A 21,710-nucleotide genomic window follows, 5' to 3' on the forward strand; every position below is an offset into this window, starting at 1 on the left:
AGGTTTCTGAATGTTCTGTATATTACTTCTCTTACTTCTACCCACCCACCTAACAACTTTACTAATCTAAGAGTGATTGAGAAGAGCTTTTAAGAGAAATACCAAACACAGTGTTTCCCACAATTCTAGGAGCTTGATAAGGGTAGTAAAGGAAAATGAAGAAAGAAAATCCAAAAGGAATTTTTGATCAAAGAAGTTTGAAAAGTACTGTACCATTTCCTGTTTTAGGTTATTCTCGGTGCACATCTACCTATTAAAGCTTTAAAAGTCCTAAAATAAAGAAATTTGCTTAATTTTTAAATATCTAGTATTGCCAAATCTTTGGATCAGGGGAGTATTTTTTAATATATACATTATTTCCTCCCCAGGATACTGATTTGGGAAAGTCTAACCCACTTTAATCTTTCTCTACCTGCAGGGAGTACCTTATGACAAAAACAAACCTTTCAGGTCTTTAAAATATGTACTATATTATCCAGTAATAAGGGATAGATGAAGTGAAAAAATGGGTCAAGAATTAGTAATGGGGTTAGAGACTGAGTGAAGTTTGGTTATGAGGCAAGGGCTAAGACAGGGGTCACAGATGTAGTGAAGGTTCCTATCTACCATACATATTACTACTTGGTAATGAGGTATAATATTTTTGTTAACATTTCTACATGGCTACTTTAAGAGCTGTAAAAATAGTCATGTCAGACAGACTAGGTTGAAATATTCTGCTTTAACTTGAGAAGTGATCTTTTCTCTTCTACAAACATTATTTGGGACTTTTTTGATGACACAATTATCTCAAGAATTAAAGTGATTAATCTAAGTACCTATAATTCTGTTGTTTAAAATCTGTATGTTTTGCTTCATAAGAGTATGTATCTTGACATTTTTTTAATCTCCTAGCAGATTTCTAAAGTGAAAAATTCTTATAGCTTTACATCAGCAGATTTAATTAAAATGAATGAAAGATGCCAAGAGTCTTTGAGAGAAATCTATCACATGACTTATATGTAAGAGCATTTGAAATGTTTGAATACTGATTTAAATTGATTTGATTTGAGATACTATGATACATTTCATTAACTGACTTTTTTTCTGGTTGCAGAAAATTGTAGTTATGAATGTTAACAAGGAAAGACCATTTCCTAGAAAAACAGTTAAAACTTTAAAGTCTGTCATTGTGATTGAGATCACTGAGCCTCACAGGACATTCAGGGCAAATCTAATTAAAACTGCCCCTCCCCCAAAATAAATCCATTATACTGGGTTATAGAAAAAGCCTGATACCCAGCCAAATATCCACATTTCATCAGTACTTCAGTCATCCTTTTAATACAGTTTTAAGAAATGTCATAATGACTTGAGCTTGGAATATCTCTAGTACCACTGATACTTCTGTAGTGTGTACACCATCATGATATAGAAGTTGGCACATCTGGGCTTATTTGGGACTTCATTCAGTTTATTCTTTTTCTTTACCATGTAAGCTCTCAAGTTCTCATGACTTAGTACATATATAACAACATTATAATAGTGCCAGTATTTTATTGTTCATAAAACAGTAGCAATGTGTCTAGAAATAAGAACTAGGAAATTCAGAATTGCTGAGCTGAGACAATGAAGATGCTAGATTTTCAGAACAATTTCAGAGCATAAATCAAAAAGATTATAAGATATAGTAAGATATAGCAGAACATATTTTCCCATGTAAGAGAAAAACTTTTATGTCATAATATGGTAACTACCACATAAATAAGCATAAATAATTATGTAGTTAGGGTTGTATATGAGAGAGAGAAAGAGGGAGAGAGGATGAGTGAGAGAGAAAATACATAATAGCTTTTGTGTTAAATTTAACATTGCAAAAGCAAAATTATTAATAGATGGGATCTACTGATTGAAGTATAGTGAGGGCTTCATTTGACCTATAGAAAATATTTCTAATACTAATAATTTATTCTATTAATATTTAAGAAAAGCAGTCATTAAAAAAACTTGGTCTTAACACACCAGAAGATGGATTCTCTGCTGCTAAATAACTGTGACCTTGATTATGAGCTTCAGTTTCCTCATCTCTCAAATACGACAGTAGAACAACAGACTTTATCTAGTGTACAACTCAACTGTTAATGTTATTTTACCTCAGGCAATGAATTTTATATTGTTTTATAATTATGTTCTATGCCCCTTTTTTAAAAGCACTATTTCTCTTATCAAACATGTACTTTCAGGATTGTGTGCAAACTGCTTAGTGAGATTTATGAGCATATTCATTGCTTATATAAACTGTCTGACACTGTGTCAATGCTGGATATGCTACTGTCATTTGCTCATGCCTGTACTCTTTCTGACTATGGTAAGTTATTTTCTTTGGAATAAATAGGTTGCATACTGAAATTTGTATTCCATTCAAGCAATTTTATGTAGCAATTATGAATGTTTTATATTTTTTTCCCTGATATATAGTCTCTTACCTATGGTCCTAGACTAAGACTCGAAATATAGAAAGTGAAATTACCCTTAAAATTTCTTTTAGAAGTCAAAAGATTATTTACTGAGAAATTGAGAAATTAGAAAAAAATACTGCAAGAAACTTTAAAGTCTTTCCTAAAATAAGAAAGACTATAGAGCTGTCTCTGGTGAAAATAATGATGATCCAAATTCATAAATTTCAAGTCTGAGGAAGCAGTGTGATGCTAATACTAACAGACATGACAGAAATAAACTCCTAAAAGTGAGCAGATGTGAGCATCCCAAGATCAGTTATATCACTTATTTTTGTGTCCCAAGTCTATACTACAGGTCTTGAATATAAATGTTAAGCAATTTTCTAATGTTAAATGAATACTTCAAGTTAGCCCCCATCGCTTGAAATTTCTTATCCAAACTATCAGTATGCAAATTTTCATAACTTGTATATGATAATTTGGTTGAGTAATTGTGGGCATAATAACATTTAATTTTTAGTTAAAATTAATAGTAGTATTTCCAAAACATTCTGTTAATTAATCTTTATGATGGAAAATGTGTTTTACAAAGGTTTTTTCATTTTTGATATTTCTGTATTTCTTATGGAAGTATTAAATTTTTCAGTTGGTATTGTATAGGCCAAAACTTAATAGTTTTCTCAAATATTAAGATATTTGATGTTGTTCCATTTTGAGAGGGACTACCCTAAAACTCCAAACTTATAAGAAGTGAATTTTTTGTATTAAAAATGATTTAAATGTAGTAAAAGTTTTCTTATTTTACTAATCAACCTCACTATTATAATGAATACTTTCAAGTTTATCCATGTGTTTCCTTGAGAGACATGTAGCATTTTAATTTTTACTTGTCTCTCACCTTCTTTGTGCTTTCTTCATCTTCAGTTCACTTCAGTCACTCAGTCGTGTCCGAGTCTTTGCAACCCCATGAATCGCAGCATTCCAGGCCTCCCTGTCCATCACCAACTCCTGGAGTTCACCCAAACTCATGTGCATCGAGTTGGTGATGCCATCCAGCCATCTCATCCTCTGTCATCCCCTTCTCCTCCTGCCCCCAATCCCTCCCAACATCAGAGGCTTTTCCAATGAGTCAACTCTTCATATGAGGTGGCCAAAGTATTGGAGTTTTAGCCTCAGCATCAGTCCTTCCACTCAACACCCAGGACTGGTCTCATTTAGAATGGACTGGTTGGATCTCCTTACAGTCCAAGGGACTCTCAAGAGTCTTGTCCAACACCACAGTTCAAAAGCATCAATTCTTCAGCACTCAGCTTTCTTCACAGTCCAACTCTCACCACCATACATGACCACTGGAAAAACCATAGTCTTGACTAGATGGACCTTTGTTGGCAAAGTAATGTCTCTGCTTTTTAATGTGCTATCTAGGGACATAACTTTCCTTCCAAGGAGTAAGCATCTTTTAATTTCATGGCTGCAGTCACCATCTGCAGTGATTTTGGAGCCCAGAAAAATTGTCACTGTTTCCACTGTTTCCTCATCTATTTGCCATGAAGTGATGGGACCAGATGCCATGATCTTAGTTTTCTGAATGTTGAACTTTAAGCCAACTTTTTCACTCTTCTCTTACACTTTCATCAAAAGGCTTTTTAGTTCCTCTTCACTTTCTGACATAAGGGTGGTGTCATCTGCAAATCTGAGGTTATTGATATTTCTCCCGGCAATCTTGATTCCAGCTTGTGCTTCTTCCAGCCCAGTGTTTCTCATGGTGTACTCTGCATATAAGTTAAATAAGGAGGATGACTTAGAAAGCATCTACAGAAACTTGATCATTATTTCTTTCTACAAAATTAACAAAATCTTTTGTATCTGTTTTTTCTATCCTCTGAGAATACTTTTTAGACAAAATTTCTATAAGTTTGGATGTAAAATTGTGTTTTTATTTGGTTTTGTTCTATTTTCAGACCTCATTTGAAAAGCTAAGTATGCCAAATTTGAAATAATGCTTAAGGCGAGGATTAAGTAAATGTGCAATTTTAGAGTCCTTGAAATTAATTGTTATTTTTAAATGGCTAGTTGATTCCTTTTAATTTACACAAATCTGAAAATGTTATGAACTCTTTTGGAGCCCTGAACAATGACAGGACCAAAATAATATTTTTTCTGGAAAAGAATTTAAGTTCTGATGTGATTAGACTATGCCAGTTATCATTTGGAAGGACTGAAGAAAAAATAATAACTTAATGACATTGTTCCAGATTGACTCTAGTAAAGTCACTAAAGTATAAACAGTATGTACACACCACAAAATCTTTTAAGTATAAATATATTAATCTTTCAAAACCATTTTATTTTTCTCTTTAGTTCGGCCAGAGTTTACTGATACTTTAGCAATCAAGCAGGGGTGGCATCCCATTCTTGAAAGAATATCTGTGGAAAAACCTGTCGCTAACAATACCTATATTACAGAAGGGAGTAATTTTTTTATCATAACTGGACCAAATATGAGTGGGAAATCCACATATTTGAAACAGATTGCTCTTTGTCAGATTATGGCCCAAATTGGTAAGTTACATGTTTACTTTATGGTTATCAGTTCTGCTCCCTCTTTAAAATATCTCATGCCCAGTATTTTAGATCATATATATGTATATATATATGGACTATAACTTTTACAATTTGGTATTTATTAAGCTCTATCCAGGTTGGATTATATTGTACTGAAAATCTTGTGGGATATAATAGAAATAGAAGCTTCTTTATTATAGTTATTAATGTGTATCAACTATTAGTAAATTGAATTGTATAATTATCTGAGATTCAAAAACTTTGTTGAAAGAGAAAGTGGTACAAGTAGCAGAAACTACTGCCTTTAATAACTCATATAAGATTTTTCCCAAAATTGTAACATTGGGCACAGAAACATTTCCCTTACTTAATTTAAGGTTTACCAATAACTTAGTTTTAACAACTGCTGTGTTACACTTATGTGTGCATACAGTTCAGTTCAGTCGTTCAGTTGTGTCCAACTCTTTGTGACTGTGTAAATGACTGTCAGTGTGCCAACATTGTTATGGATTTCTTGGCATCGAGACACAACTCACCTTTTATCTCTAAAAATTGGGTTCATGGAGACCGATGTTAATCGGAGACCAGATGACTGGTCAGTCTGGGATAATTTTGGTTCACCTCACCCTCTGGAATTGGCAATGTCTGGAGACATTTTTAGTTGTCACAACTGAGGGGAGTATAAAATCCAGTTCAGTTGCTCAGTTGTGTCCTACTCTTTGTGACCCCATGGACTGCAGCACTCCAGGCTTGCCTGTCCATCACCAGCTCCCGGAGCTTGCTCAAACTCACGTCCATCAAGTCAGTGATTCCATCCAACCATCTCATCCTCTGTCGTCCCCTTCTCCTGCTGTCCTCAATCTTTCCCAGCATCAGGGTCTTTTCTAATGAGTCAGTTTTTTGCATCAGATGGCCAAAGTATTGGACCTTCAGCTTTAGCATCAGTTCTTCCAACAAATACTCAGCACTGATTTCCTTTAGGATTGACTAGTTTGATCTTGAAGACCAAGGGACTCTCAAAAATATTCTCCAACACCACAGTTCAAAAGCATCAATTTTTTGGTGTTCAGTTTTCATTATGGTCCAACTCTCACATCCATACATGACTACTGGCAAAACCATAGCTTTGACTATATGGACATTTGTCAGCAAAGTAATGTCTCTGCTTCAATATGTTTTCTAGGTTTGTCATAGCTTTTCTTCCGAAGAGCAATCTTGTCTTTTCATTCATGGCTACAGTCACCATCTGCAGTGATTTTAGAACCCCCCAAAATAGTATCTTACTGTTTCTATTGTTCCCCCATCTATTTGCCATGAATTAATGGGACCAGATGCCATAATCTTAGTTTTCTGAATGTTGAGTTTTAAGCCAGCTTTTTCCTTTTCCTTTTTCACCTTCATCATGAGGGTCTTTAGTTCCTCTTCGCCTTCTGCCATAAGGATGGTGTCATCTGCATATCTGAGGTTGTTGATATATCTCCCAGCAATCTTGATTCTGGCTTGTACTTAAGCCTGACATTTCACATGATGTACTCTGCATATAAGTTAAATAAGCAGGGTGGCAACATACAGCCTTGACATACTCCTTTCCCGAATTGGAATCAGTCCGTTGTTCCATGTCCAGTTCTAACTGTTTCTTCTTGACCTGCATACAGCTTTCTCAAGAGGCAGGTAAGGTGGTCTGGTATTCCTATCTCTTTAAGAATTTTCCATTTTGTTGTGATCTGTGCAGTTAAAGGCTTTAGCATAGTTAGTGAAACAGAAGTAGATGTTAATGGAATTCTCTTCCTTTTCTATGATCCAGTGGATGTTGACAATTTGATCTCTGGTTACTCTGCCTTTTCTAAATCCAGCTTGAACATCTGGAAGTTCTCGGTTCACTATTGTTGAAGCCTGGCTTGGGCAATTTTGAGATTCCTTTACTAGCGTGTGAGAAGAGTGCAGTTGTGTTGTAGTTTGATCATTCTTTGGCATTGCCTTTCTTAGGGACTGGGATGAAAACTGATCTTTTCCAATCCTGTGGCCACTCCTGAGTTTTCCAAATCTGTTGGCATATTGGGTGTAGCACTTTCACAGCCTCATCTTTTAGGATTTGAAATAGCTCAGCTGGAATTCTATCACCTCCATTAGGTTTGTCTGTAGTGATGCTTCCTAAGGCCTGTTTGACTTCACATTCCAGGTTGTCTGGCTCTAGGTGAGTTAGTGATCACACCATTGTGGTTATCTGGGTCATTAACATCTTTTTTGTATAATATCCAGGGTTGCTGCTAAATATTCTACAATTCACAGGGGAACCATCTTCCTTTACCCCCCTCCCTGCCTCAGCCCACATACATGCTCAAGAAAGAATTATGCAACCCTTGATGTGATTGAAAAACCTTGGTTTAATGTAATGGATTTTAAGGGAAATGCAAAATAGTAATATCGATCATAGTGCAAATATCCCTTACTACTGAGAAAGAAAATCAGAAGTGAGTGAATGAATGAATAAAGAGTATGTATTTTATTAAACTTAAAAGGCTATCTTAGATAACTTTCGTTCCCTTTTAAGAATACTGATTCATATCTGAGACAATAATCTTACTTCTGTTTGAATAGTTATGAGTTCCGGCCTTTAAAAAACAGGCGGTCTAATTTCTGTGTAGTTATAATTGTTAAAACATTCATTATACTGAATTAAAATTTGACTGTATAGAACTTCTACTCATTAGTCCTAATTCTTAACTTCTGTGCATTTCAGAACAATCTATTATATCCTAAGAACAGGCTGTCAGATATTTGAAGAAAATTAATATTACTCTACTTCTCTTGCCACGATCTTTGAATTCCTAAAAGTATGTAGTATCTTATAAAATCTGATTATAAAGGAAATAGTAGGACTCAAAAAGCATGGAAGTTGAGAATATAGGCTTTGGAGCTAGACCTAGTTTTTGTAGTTACTGGTTGTGTGATCTTAGGCAAATACTTAACCTCCTTAGTTTTTCTATCTGTAAATGAAAAATATAATAGTACCTATGTCTAAGAATTGTTGTAAAGATTAAACTACTCTATGTTCTACAAAGCGAAAAAAAACCCTGAGCCTCTGGACTCCTTGTAGCTCCTTAGGAATATCATGCTGTTTACACACACACACACACACACACACACACACACACACACAATGCTATGGTCTTAAGGGAAGGGTATGAGAGAAAATAGAGAGAAGAGCATGTTCTAAAGCACAGAAGCAATAAACAGCATGACATTCCCAAGTAGCTACAAGGAGTTCAAAGGCTTAGTAGTTCTTTTGCTTTGTAAAATAAAGAGTGACTGTGAGAAGTGGCAGGCTTAAAGCTGAAGAGATGGGCAGAAGTCAGGTTGTGAAGGGCCTTAGGCATTTAATGGAGGAGAGAGAACCTTATCCAGATATCTATAGGGAGCTATAGATGTTTTAGCAAGAGAATGGCATAATTGGATTTGAGTTTTAGATAGATCACTTTGGCTATTGTAAGGTTAGAGAAGAGCCAGATTAGATGCAAAGTACCAGCCAGCAGGCTTCTGTGATATGATGATAAGATATGTTAAGAGCCTTTTTAGTGGAGGTAAGAGAGAAGGGAAAATATGAACCATATGCACCATATACGCTATATTCTATGCTTGGTACTTTCACATTTATTTTTCCTATGTGATCATTTTGGCAATCCTGTGAGAATGTTGTATTTATTTGCTCTCTGAGATGTCATCATAATTGCTATTGTTATTATTATTGTCTGCATTGATATTAATATTATCTGAACTTTTGCTTTCTCTTCCTGCTATTCTTTATTATGCAAAAGTAGATCCTATTTTTCACCCTTGTCTTTGTTTTAAATCCTGGAATAATCTGGCTTTGTTTCTTCACTCTCATTATTTCACATTTTGTCTATACAGAGTTCTGTATATTTGACACTTTTTTCATTTAACTAGTTGTATATTTTTATCTTCTTATGGTTTTAGAATGCTTTTTGTATCCCATTTTGTATAGCGATAGATATAAATAATAAGATTAATCTGTTTTCAAGAGATGAATATTTTAGGTTAGTTAGCCTGATATTTCTCACACAGAAACCGTCTTGTGAATAAAAATTCACCTTAATAAAAAATTTAATGTTTTGCATTCATTCTAATTATAGATGGTTCTGTATTTCTCTAATAACAACTAGTTCTTAATATACCTTTCTATAATGATTTTATCAACTTGAGCTTCATAAGCATTTCCTTCAGATTTTCATACTTTGGATATTCTCATCTGACTATACTATTTAACAATTTTTATCAAATTTATAACAAATCTTTCTTATGTACTCAAATATGTATTATCTTTTTTCCACTTCCAAATAACTTTGTACAATAGGTAGGGTAAGCATTTCCATTTTATATGTTAGGAGGATGAAGCTGGGAGAATTTAAGTTCTGTCCAAGGTTGTAAAATAAATGACAGAGCTGGGGCCATGCCTTCTAATTCCATATCTTGTGATCTTTCCACCACATTAATCCTTAGATAGGCTACTAAATAATCTGAGTTGGTAGAAAGTGCAGTGTTAGTAGTGCTTATATTTTATAAAAGCATCTCAGTTTACTTTGACTTATATTTTATAGGATCATATGTTCCAGCAGAATATTCTTCCTTTAGAATTGCTGAACAAATTTTTACAAGAATAAGTACTGATGACGATATCGAAACAAATTCATCAACATTTATGAAGGAAATGAAAGAGGTACCTGATTTCAACTTTCCTTATGTTAAAAACATATTGAATTATCCTACTAATGGTCAATTATAACATAAGAAAGTATTTTTATATTAAAGTTTGCAGATGTGTTTATACTCCTCTACAAGAGCCAGAGGGCAGTCAAAGACAGCTTCCTAATTTCTGTCTTATGTGGAAATAGAAGTAAATGATTTATCGAAAAATACAGCTTTAAAGAAAAAGCTAGTGTTATTGAATGATAAAAACATGCTTTCATGTTTTTATATGGAATATATAAAAGACTTCAGAAGGCAATGACCTGTTCAGAAACACTGTGCATAGTTAGGCTTGATTTTAAAATAAAAGATCACTGTGTTAAAAGGTATTTTTTAAAAATCACCCTTTTTGTGCTCTTGTGGAATTTTCACTTCCTATGCCAAAGTATGTATCAGCACCTATTTTTGATCTGAGCACATGTCAAGTAAACTTGAAGGGTTAAAGGAATTCAGTATAGCTTTTGGCCTGTCTTTAGTAGGTATAGGTTATTGGATCATTGTACAGTTGACTAATTTTCTTTAGATAGACAGGGAATAAAGGTATCATTTACTCACTGTATGTGATATTTATATAATTATTTAGTATGTATTGAATAATGATGGGGGAATATAGCAATAGACTAGGTGCTTGAGGCATATTTTTAAATGGTCCTAGCTCTCAAGAAGCTTAGTCCCATGGAAAGGTAAAATGGCCATGATGGTTAACAGTTGTGTCATAACATAAGTCTGTATCAGGCATGATTTAAATTTATTTTACTCAGAAATCAATGGACTTGGATGCTTTTTTCTAAACATTTCTTTTCATTTTTACTGGCTACAGAAATGTTAACTGAGAGATAGTTTAGAATGTTTATGAGGGCAATTGATTCATCATAGCTCAGTTGGTAAAGAATCTGCCTGCAATGTAGGAAACCCCGGTTGGATTCCTGGGTCAGGAAGATCCGCTGGAGAAGGGATAGGCTACCATTCCAGCACTCTTGAACTTCCCTGTAGCTCAGCTGGTAGAGAATATGCCTGCAATGCGGGAAACCTGGATTCTGTCTCTGGGTTGGGAAGATCCTCTTGAGAAGAGAAAGGCTACTCACTCCAGTATTCTGGCCTGGAGAATTCCATGAGCTGTATAGTCCATGGGGTCGCAGTGTCAGACATGACTGAGCAATTTTCTCTTGAACAAGAAAATGACCATCTTTGTGCTTTATTTAAACATTTAATTCATTGCTTTATTTCACTGTATCTGATTCATCAATATTTTAGATAATGGTTATTTACTCTATGCATATGTCTATTTATATACATATCAGCTATTCTATTGGAATTATTAGTAATGAAATTTTTAGAAAGAAAAGCAATGTGTTAGTTTCTGCACAGCGAGTTTTCTCTGTCAAAATATATTTCAAATGAGCTAATAAAGGAACTGGATTTTTCTTCATTTTTTGGTATAATAGTGACAGCTATTTGGTTGCAATGAATAATTTAGGAATTATATTTTCAGATAGCATATATTCTACATAATGCTAATGACAAGTCACTCATATTAATTGATGAACTTGGCAGAGGTACTAATTCAGAAGAAGGTATTGGCATTTGTTATGCTGTTTGTGAACATCTGCTGAGCTTAAAGGTATTCCTCTCTATTTATTTTAAATACACTAATTTTAAACAATCCTTTAAAAAAATTGTTTTATTGAAAGAAAAAATTTTTAAATCATATAGTCTTTAAAATTAAATCAGTTCAGTTCAGTCACCCAGTCGTGTCCAACTCTTTGCGACTCCATGAATCACAGCACTCCAGGCCTCCCTGTCCATCACAAACTCCCGGAGTTCACTCAAACTCATGTCCGTCGAGTCGGTGATGCCATCCAGCCATCTCATCCTCTGTCGTCCCCTTCTTCTCCCACCTTAAATCTTTCCCAGCATCAAGATCTTTTCAAATAAGTCAACTCTTCTCATGAGGTGGCCAAAGTATTGGAGTTTCAGCTTCAGCATCAGTCCCTCCAATGAACACCCAGGAATGATCTCCTTTAGGATGGACTGGTTGGATCTCTGCAGTCCAAAGGAGTCTTCTCCAACACCACAGTTCAAAAGCATGAATTCTTCAGCGCTCAGCTTTCTTCACAGTCCAATTCTCACATCCATACATGACCACTGGAAAAACCATAGCCTTGACTAGACGGACCTTTGTTGGCAAAGTAATATCTCTGCTTTTCAATATGCTATCTAGGTTGGTCATAACTTTCCTTCCAAGGAGTAAGTGTCTTTTAATTTCATGGCTGCAATCACCATCTGTAGTGATTTTGGAGCCCCCAAACAGAAAGTCAGCCACTGTTTCCACTGTTTCCCCATCTATTTCCCATGAAGTGATGGGACCAGATGCCATGATGTTAGTTTTCTGAATGTTGAGCTTTAAGCCAACTTTTTCACTCTCCTCTTTCACTTTCATCAAGAGGCTTTTTAGTTCCTCTTCACTTTCTGCCATAAGGGTGGTGTCATCTGCATGTCTGAGGTTATTGATATTTCTCCTGGCAATCTTGATTCCAGCTTGTGTTTCTTCCAGTCCAGCGTTTCTCATGATGTGCTCTGCATAGAAGTGAAATAAGCAGGGTGACAACATACAGCCTTGACGTACTCCTCTTCCTATTTGGAAGCAGTCTGTTGTTCCGTGTCCAGTTCTAACTGTTGCTTCCTGACCTGCATATAGGTTTCTCAGGAGGCAGGTCAGGTGGTCTGGGATTCCCATCTCTTTCAGAATTTTCCACAGTTTATTTTGATCCACACAGTCAAAGGCTTTGGCATAGTCAATAAAGCAGAAATAGATGTTTTTTTGGAACTCTCTTGCTTTTTCCATGATCCAGCGGATGTTGGCAATTTGATCTCTGGTTCCTCTGCCTTTTCGAAAACCATTTTGAACATCTGGAAGTTTGTGGTTCACGTCTTGCTGAATCCTGGCTTGGAGAATTTTGAGCATTACTTTACTAGCGTGTGAGATGAGTGCAGTTGTGCAGTAGTTTGAGCATTCTTTGGCATTGCCTTTCTTTGGAATTGGAATGAAAACTGACGTTTTCCAGTCCTGTGGCCACTGCTGAGTTTTCCAAATTTGCTGGCATATTGAGTGCAGCACTTTCACATCATCTTCTTTCAGGATTTGAAACAGCTCAACTGGAATTCCATCACCTCCACTAGTTTTGTTCGTAGTGGTGCTTTCTAAGGACCACTTGATTTCACGTTCCAGGATATCTGGCTCTAGGTGAGTGATCACACCATCGTGATTATCTTGGTCATGAAGATCTTTTTTTGTACAGTTCTTCTGTGTATTCTTTAGAGTAGGCAACAAAGTCAAGGTAATAAAGCCAGAGGGTCTGATTAAACAGCCCACAATGCTACTTTCCAAAGGGCTGTTGCAGTTTATAATGTTATCAGCAATGATGAGGGAACCAAATTTACTGTCTACTAAAAAAAGATATTTTAGTATATATGATGATACCTCACAATTTCTTTAATTTGTGTGTATCTGATTAATAGTATGGGCCTCCCAGGTGGCACAGTGGTAAAGAATCCACCTGCTAATGCAAGAGACACAAGAGATGTGGGTTTGATCCCTGGGTCAGCAAGATCCTCTGGAATAGGAAAGGGCAACCGACACCAGTATTGTTGCTTGGAAAATTCCATGAACAGAGGAGCCTGGAGGGCTACAGTCCCTGGGGTCACAAAGAGTTGGACACGATTGAGCAGCTGAGTATGGGGGCATAATATTTGAGGACATAATAGTTATTATGAACATTGTCTCTAGCTTCTAAATAGTTTACTGGGATATTTTCTTGGGACTAGCCTGGTTTTCTAGTGGTTAAGAATCTGACTGCCAGTGCAGGGAGCATGGGTTCGATCCCTGGTCTGGGGAGATTCCACATGCTGCAAGATGACTAAGCCCGTGCACTGCACCTCCTGAGCGTATGCACACTAGAGCCCATACTCCGAAACAAGAGCAGCCACTGCGATGAGAAGCCTATGCACAGCAACTGGAGAGTAGCCCCCACTCACCATAACTAGAAAAAGCCCACAGGCAGCAGTGAAGACCCAGCACAGCCAAAAATAAATTTCTAAGAAAAAATTTTCTTGTTGCTTTACAAATTTTGCTTGTTTTATACCCCCTTTGATTTGTTTAATAGTTGAGATTTATAACATATTTTTCTGTCATATACAAAATCATTCGTCCCCTTGCTAACTCTTTCCATAACTGATAGTCATTTGCCAGTGAAATATTTTCTTTTTAATGTTTTACTATTTAATTTTTCCACTAATCATTTATTTCATTTCTCACTGACATAATTAGTCATATCTGCTTCAGTAACTCTGAACACAGGACAGGAAGCCACTGTGCTGGTCTTAAGTCACTTGAACCATCTCCATCAAAATCACCTAAAGTGCTTAGGGAAACTGCAATTTCCTGGGGCTCTAAATTACAGTTACTGATTGGGAATGTGAGGAGGATAAGCATCAATAATTTGCATCTTTAACAAGCTCCCCAGGATTATTACTAAACTTGAAGAATCATTGTACTAAGCAGTGTTCTCAACCTTTTTTTCCCCCGTATAAGTACCTAACCCTAACTTAACGCAAATATAAAAGTAAAAACCTATGCAGTTTCAAATACCTAAGATAATCCACTGATTTCACTTTCCCTAAACTACTTATATGGGAGGAATCTACTTTTAAAGTAAAAATTTTTTAAAGTGAGGGAAATGTTATGATTTTCTTTGTGGGTAACTTCTCTAATAAATGATTACCTCAGTTAATAGTTATATTTCTGGTAAACTTCATCCTTTCAGTATCTTCAGATTCTTTCTTTTAGGATTTTTGCATTTGTTCTCTTTTCCATAATGTAACATACATGTGTTTGTGTAAACATAATAAATGTTTCCCTCATTGAATATAAAATTTCAAAACATTTTAAGATGAGTTGACCATGTTAGCCTCAAAGTTTACCAGTTTCATTACATTTCTGTGAAGCTACTTAATAAGTTAAAATAAATTTTATGTTTAAATAGTTAAAAATTTCTAGTGCATTTAAAAATATTGATATTTATTATATGTTCTAGGCATTTACACTGTTTGCTACACATTTCCTGGAACTGTGCCAAATAGACGGTCTATATCCTAACGTAGAAAACATGCATTTTGAAGTTCAACATGTAAAGAACACTTCAAGAAATAAAGAAGCAATCTTGTATACCTACAAACTTTCTAAGGGACTTACAGAAGAAAAAAATTATGGTATGCATATAGAAATTTTATATATATATACTATATATATGTGTGTATATATAAATGTGTGTTTATGCTGAAATACCATATATTCTTAAAAGATAAACTTTCTTTCCTGTTTATTTGACTATCAGTCTAAGCAATTTTATCTTTCATTCTTTTGAATGTGTCTCTGCTCTAAGACTGTATTTTTTATGTCAAATTCACATTTTTATGTATTAAGCTTGTTTCAAAAACATATTAACGGTAACTATGTAGAATTATAATACATGGGAGCCCCAGAAGTATGTTTCTACACTTAGGAAAATGTAATTTAGTTATACTTGAAAGTTATATACTGAATTGGAAATTATATATTTCTTAGACACTCTTTTAGTAACAAGGTCCTTCCTCTGTTTTCTTCAAATTTGGAGAACTTGGTAATTAAATCTTAAGTCTTAAAATGGAATGTGTTACCAAGTTATGTGTGTTTATAAAATTGGTTAGATATTTTCTATCTAAATCATTATGATACATGTAAAGTTGACAGATTCAGGGAATTTTCAATTGACTTTTACCTTGTTGTTCAGTCGCTCAGTCATGTCTGAATCTTCATGACCTATGGACTGCAGCACACCTGGCTTCCCTGTCCTTCACCATCTCCTGGAGCTTGCTCAAACTCATGTCCACTGAGTTGGTGATGCCATCCAACCATCTCGTCCACTATCATCCCCTTCTCCTCCTGCCTTCAGTCTTTCCCAGCATCAGGGTCTTTTCTAGTGAGCTGGCTCTTCTCATCAGATGGCCAAAGTATTGGAGCTTCAGCTTCAGCATTAGTCCTTCCAATGAATATTCAAGATGGATTTTATTTAGGATTGACCGGTTTGATATCCTTGCAGTCCAGGGGACTATCAGGAGTCTTCCAATACCACAGTTCAAAAATATTAATTCTTCGGTGCTCAGCCTTCGTTATGGTCCAAGTCTCACATCCATACATGACTACTGAAAAACCATAGCTTTGACTATACAGACCTTTGTTGGCAAAATAATGTTTCTGCTTTTTAACATGCTGTCTAGGTTTGTCATAGCTTTTCTTCCAAGGAGCAAGTGTATTTTAATTTCATGGTTTCTGTCCCCATCTGCAGTGATTTTGGAGCCCAAGAAAAGACTGTTCCCATTATTTCCCCATCTATTTGCCAAGAAGTGATGGGACCAGATGCCATGATCTTCGTTTCCTGAATGTTGAGTTTTAAGCCAGCTTTTCACTCTCCTCTTTCTCCTTCGTCACGAGGCTCTTTAGTTCCTCTTAGTATTATTCCACTAGGGTGTGTCATCTGCATATCTGAGGTTATTGCTATTTCTTCTGGCAATCTTGATTCCAGCTTGTGCTTCATCCAGCCCAGCATTTCACATGATTTACTCTGCATGTAAGTTAAATAAGCAGGGAGACAATATACAGCCTTGATGTACTCCTTTCCCAATTTGGAACCAGTCCATTGTTCCATGTCTGGTTCTAGCTGTTGCTTCTTGATCTGCATGCACATTTCTCAGGAGGCATGTAAGGTGGTCTGGTATTCCCATATCTTTCAGAATTTTCCACCGTTTGTTGTGATCCACACAAAGACTTTAGCTGGGTCAGTGAAGCAGAAGTGGATGTTTTGTGGAATTCGCTTGCTTTTTCTATGATCCAGTGGATGTTGGCAATTTGATCTTTGGTTCCTCTGCCTTTTCTAAATCCAACTTGAACATCTGGAAGTTCTTGGTTTATGTACTGTTGAAACCTTGGAGAATTTTGAGCATTACTTTGCTAGCATGTGAGATGAATGCAATTGTGTTGTAGTTTGAACATTCTTTGGCACTGCCCTTCTTTGGAATTGGAAGGAAAACTGACCTTTTCCAGTCCTGCGGCCACTGCTGAGTTTTCCAAATTTGCTGGCATATTGAGTGCAGCACTTTCAAATCGTCATCTTTTAGGATTTGAATAGCTCAGCTGGAATTCCATCACCTCCACTGGCTTTGTTCATAGTGATGCTTCCTAAGGCCCACTTGGCTTCGCACCCCAACATGCTTCCTCTAGGTGAGTGATCACACCATTGTGGTTATCTGGGTCATTAAGTTCTTTTTTGGGTAATTTTTATGTATTTTTGCCACCTCTTCTTAATATCTTCTGCTTCTGTTAGGTCCATACCATTTCTGTCCTTTATTGCGCCTATCTTTGCACAAAATGCACCCTTGGTATCTCTCATTTTCTTAAAGAGATCTCTAGTCTTTGCCATTCTGTTGTTTTCCTCTATTTCTTTGCCTTGATCACTGAGGAAGGCTTTCTTATCTCTCCTTGCTATTCTTTGGAACTCTGCATTCAGATGGGTATATCTTTCCTTTCCTCCTTTGTGTTTCAATTCTTTTTTTCTCAGCTATTTATAAGACATCCTCAGACAACCATTTTGCCTTTTAGCATTTCTTTTTCTTAGGAATGGTTTTGATCACCACCTCCAGTATAATGTTCTTCAGGCACTCTGTCTATCAGATCTAATCCCTTGAATCTGTTTGTCACTTCCACTGTATGATTTTAAGGGATTTGATTTAGGTCATATTCAAATGGCCTAGTAATTTTGCAATAAAGAATTCATGATCTGAGCCACAGTCAGCTCCCGGTCTTGTTTTTGCTAACTGTATGGAGCTTCTCCATCTTCAGCAACAAAGAATATAATCAGTCTGATTTTGGTATTGACCATCTGATTTTCATGTGTAGAGTCATCTCTTGTTTTGTTGGAAGAGGGTGTTTGCTATAACCAGTGCTTTGTCTCAGCAAAACTCTGTTAGCCTTTGCCCTGCTTCATTATGTACTCCAAAGCCAAACTTGCCTGTTACCCAGGTATCTCTTGACTTCATACTTTTGCATTCTAGTCCCCTGTAATGAAAAGGACATCTTTTTTGGGTGTTAGTTCTAGAAGGTCTTGTAGGGCTTCATAGAACTACTCAACTTCAGCTTCTTTGGCATTAGTGGTTGGGGAAAAGACTTGGATTACTGTGATATTGAATGGTTTGCCTTGGAAATGAAGAGATCATTCTGTCATTTTTAAGATTGCACCCTAGTACTGTGTTTTGGACTCTTGTTGACTATGAGGGCTACTCTATTTCTTCTAAGGGATTCTTCACTACGGTAGTAGATGTAATGGTCATCTGAATTAAATTCACTCATTCCAGTTCATTTTAGTTCACTGATTCCTAAAATGTCAATGTTCACTCTTGCCAGCTCCTGTTTGACCACTTCCAATTTACCTGGAAACACATTCCTAACATTCCAGATTCCTAAGCAATATTGTTCTTCATGGCATTAGACTTACTTTCATCACTAGACACACCCACAACTGGGTGTTGTTTCTGTTTTGACTCAGCCTCTTTATTCCTTCTGGAGCTATTTTTCACTCTTCTCCAGTACCATATTGGGCCCTACTAACCTGGAGAGTTCATCTTTCAGTGTCATATATTTGCCTTTTCATACTGTTTATGAGGTTTCAAGGCAAGAATGCTTAAATGGTTTGCCGTTCCCTTCTCCAGTGGACCACATTTTATCAGAACTCCCCAGCATGACCTGTCTGTCTTGAGTGGTTCTACATGGCATGGCTCATAGTTTCATTGAGTAAGACAAGTCTGTGATCCATGTGACCAGTTTGGTTAGTTTCCTGTGACTGTGGTTTTCATTCTGTCTGCTCTCTTATGGATGAGGATAAGAGGTTTGTGGAAACTTCTGATGGGAGGGACTCCCTGTGTGGAAAACTAGGTCTTGCTTTGATGGGTGGGATCATCCTCAGTACATCTTTAATCCAATTTTCTGCTGATGTGTGGTTGTGGTCCCTCCCTGTAGTTTGGCCTCAGGCCAAACTATTGCAGGAGTAATGGTGACCTCCTTCAAAGGATTTCAGTTCAGTTCAGTCGCTCAGTCGTGTCCGACTCTTTGCGACCCCATGAATCACAGCACGCCAGTCCTCCCTGTCCATCACCAACTCCCGGAGTTCACTCAGATTTACGTTCATCAAGTCAGTGATGCCATCCAGCCATCTCATCCTCTGTCGTCCCCTTCTCCTCCGGCCTGCAATCCCTCCGGGCATCAGAGTCTTTTCCAATGAGTCAAGTCTTCACATGAGGTGGCCAAAGTACTGGAGCTTCAGTTTTAGCATCATTCCTTCCAAGGAAATCCCAGGGCTGATCTCCTTCAGAATGGACTGGTTGGATCTCCTTGCAGTCCAAGGGACTCTCAAGAGTCTTCTCCAACACCACAGTTCAAAAGCATCAATTCTTCGGCGCTCAGCCTTCTTCACAGTCCAACTCTCACATCCATACATGACCACTGGAAAAACCATAGCCTTGACTAGACGGAACTTAGTCGGCAAAGTAATGTCCCTGCTTTTGAATATGCTATCTAGGTTGGTCATAACTTTTCTTCCAAGGAGTAAGCATCTTTTAATTTCATGGCTGCAGTCACCATCTGCAATGATTTTGGAGCCCAAAAAAATAAAGTCTGACACTGTTTCCACTGTTTCCCCATCTCTTTGCCATGAAGTGATGGGACCGGATGCCATGATCTTCGTTTTCTGAATGTTGAGCTTTAAGCCAACTTTTTCCCTCTCCTCTTTCACTTTCATCAAGAGGCTTTTTAGTTCCTCTTCACTTTCTGCCGTAAGGGTGGTGTCATCTGCATATCTGAGGTTATTGGTATTTCTCCTGGCAATCTTGATTCCACCTTGTGCTTCTTCCAGTCCAGTGTTTCTCATGATGTACTCTGCATAAAAGTTAAATAAGCAGGGTGACAGTATACAGCCGTGATGTACTCCTTTTCCTATTAGGAACCAGTCTTTTGTTCCATGTCCAGTTCTAACTGTTGCTTCCTGACCTGCATACAGATTTCTCAAGAGACAGGTCAGGTGGTCTGGGATTCCCATCTCTTGAAAAATTTTCCACAGTTTATTGTGATCCACACAGTCAAAGGCTTTGGCATAGTCAGTAAAGCAGAAATAGATGTTTTTCTGGAACTCTCTTGCTTTTTCCATGATCCAGCGGATGTTGGCAATTTGATCTCTGGTTCCTCTGCCTTTTCTAAAACCAGCTTAAACATCTGGAAGTTTGTGTTTCATGTATTGCTGAATCCTGGCTTGGAGAATTTTGAGCATTACTTTACTAGCATGTGAGATGAGTGCAATTGTGCGGTAGTTGTAGCATTCTTTGGCATTGCCTTTCTTTGGGATTGGAATGAAAACTGACGTTTTCCAGTCCTGTGGCCACTGCTGAGTTTTCCAAATTTGCTGGCATATTGAGTGCAGCACTTTCACAGCATCATCTTTCAGGATTTGAAATAGCTCAACTGAATCAATAACTCAAAGGACTTACCCCACTACAGTGCAGCTCCCAGGACTGTTGTGGTCAGTGCCCCTGACCCTTGGCAGGCCACTGTCGACCCATGCCTCCATTGGAGACTTCTGGACACTCACAGGCAAGTCTGGTTCAGCCCCTTGCAGGGTCACTGCTCCTGTCTTCTAGGTACTGGTGCACACAAGGTTTTGTTGTGCCCTCGAAGAATCTCTTTCCCCAGTCCTTTGAAAGTTTTGTTATCAAATCCCTTCAAAGTCAAATCCCCTCGGGGTTCTCAGGCCCTTTGCCAGGTTCCCAGGTTGGGAAATCTGTTGTGGGCCCTAGAACTGCAACAGTACAAGAACTTCTTTGGAATAGTCTAAATCTAAGATAGTGACAGAACACATCATGAGAAATGCTGGGCTGGATGAAGCACAAGCTGGAATCAAGATTGCCAGGAGAAATAGCAAGAACCTCAGATATGCAGATGACACCACCTTTATGGCAGAAAGTCTAGAACCAAAGAGCCTGTTGATGAAAGTGAAAGAGGAGAGGGAAAAAGTTCAGAAAATGAAGATCATGGCATCGGTCCCATCACTTCATGGCAAATAGATGAGGAAACAGTAGAAATAGTGGCTCACTTAATTTTTTGGGGCTCCAAATGACTGCAGATGGTGATTGGAGCCATGAAATTGGAAGACACTTACTCCATGGAAGGAAAGTTATGGCCAACCTAGACAGCATATTAAAAAGCAGAGACATTACTTTGTCAACAAAGGTCCATCTAGGCAAGGATATAGTTTTTCCAGTAGTCATATAAGGATGTGAGAGTTGGACTATAAAGAAAGCTGAGCACCGAAAAACTGGTGCTTTTGAACTGTGGCATTGAAGAAGACTCTTGAGAGTCCCTTGGACTGCAAGGAGATCCAACCAGTCCATCCTAAAGGAGATCAGTCTGGTTGTTCATTGGAAGGACTGATGTTGAAGCTGAAACTCCAGTACTTTGGCCACCTGATGTGAAGAGCTGACTTATTTGAAAAGACCCTTATGCTGGGAAAGATTGAGGGCAGGAGGAGAAGGGGACAACAGAGGATGAGATGGTTGGATGGCATCACCGGCTCAGTGGACATGCATTTGGGTAGGCTCCGGGAGTTTGTGATGGACAGGGAGGCCTGGTGTGCTGCAGTTCATGGGGTCACAAAGAGTTGGACATGACTGAGCGACTGAACTGAGCTGAACTGAAGACAGTGTCGTGGAAAGTGCACTCATCTTTTCCTGTGAGAACACCAAAATTGCAACTAGTTGCTGAACAACCATCTGTAGGAGAATGTTGGATCCTACCAAAAAAACATGTCC

At 37.4% G+C, this 21,710-nt stretch overlaps 1 protein-coding gene across 1 annotated transcript in view; it reads left to right on the top strand.

The window, feature by feature from the left end:
- Positions 1 to 21,710, top strand: part of MSH4 (mutS homolog 4) — an 85,743-nt gene that overhangs the window by 57,089 nt on the left and 6,944 nt on the right. Inside the window, exons 13-18 of the mRNA XM_018045570.1 lie at positions 898 to 1,001; positions 2,223 to 2,347; positions 4,800 to 5,000; positions 9,620 to 9,738; positions 11,260 to 11,388; positions 14,861 to 15,035. Coding sequence (XP_017901059.1) covers positions 898 to 1,001; positions 2,223 to 2,347; positions 4,800 to 5,000; positions 9,620 to 9,738; positions 11,260 to 11,388; positions 14,861 to 15,035 — 853 coding nt within the window. The remainder of the gene's footprint in view (positions 1 to 897; positions 1,002 to 2,222; positions 2,348 to 4,799; positions 5,001 to 9,619; positions 9,739 to 11,259; positions 11,389 to 14,860; positions 15,036 to 21,710) is intronic.

The sequence above is a fragment of the Capra hircus genome, chromosome 3 (assembly GCF_001704415.2).
Source record: "Capra hircus breed San Clemente chromosome 3, ASM170441v1, whole genome shotgun sequence".
NCBI lineage: Eukaryota > Metazoa > Chordata > Mammalia > Artiodactyla > Bovidae > Capra > Capra hircus.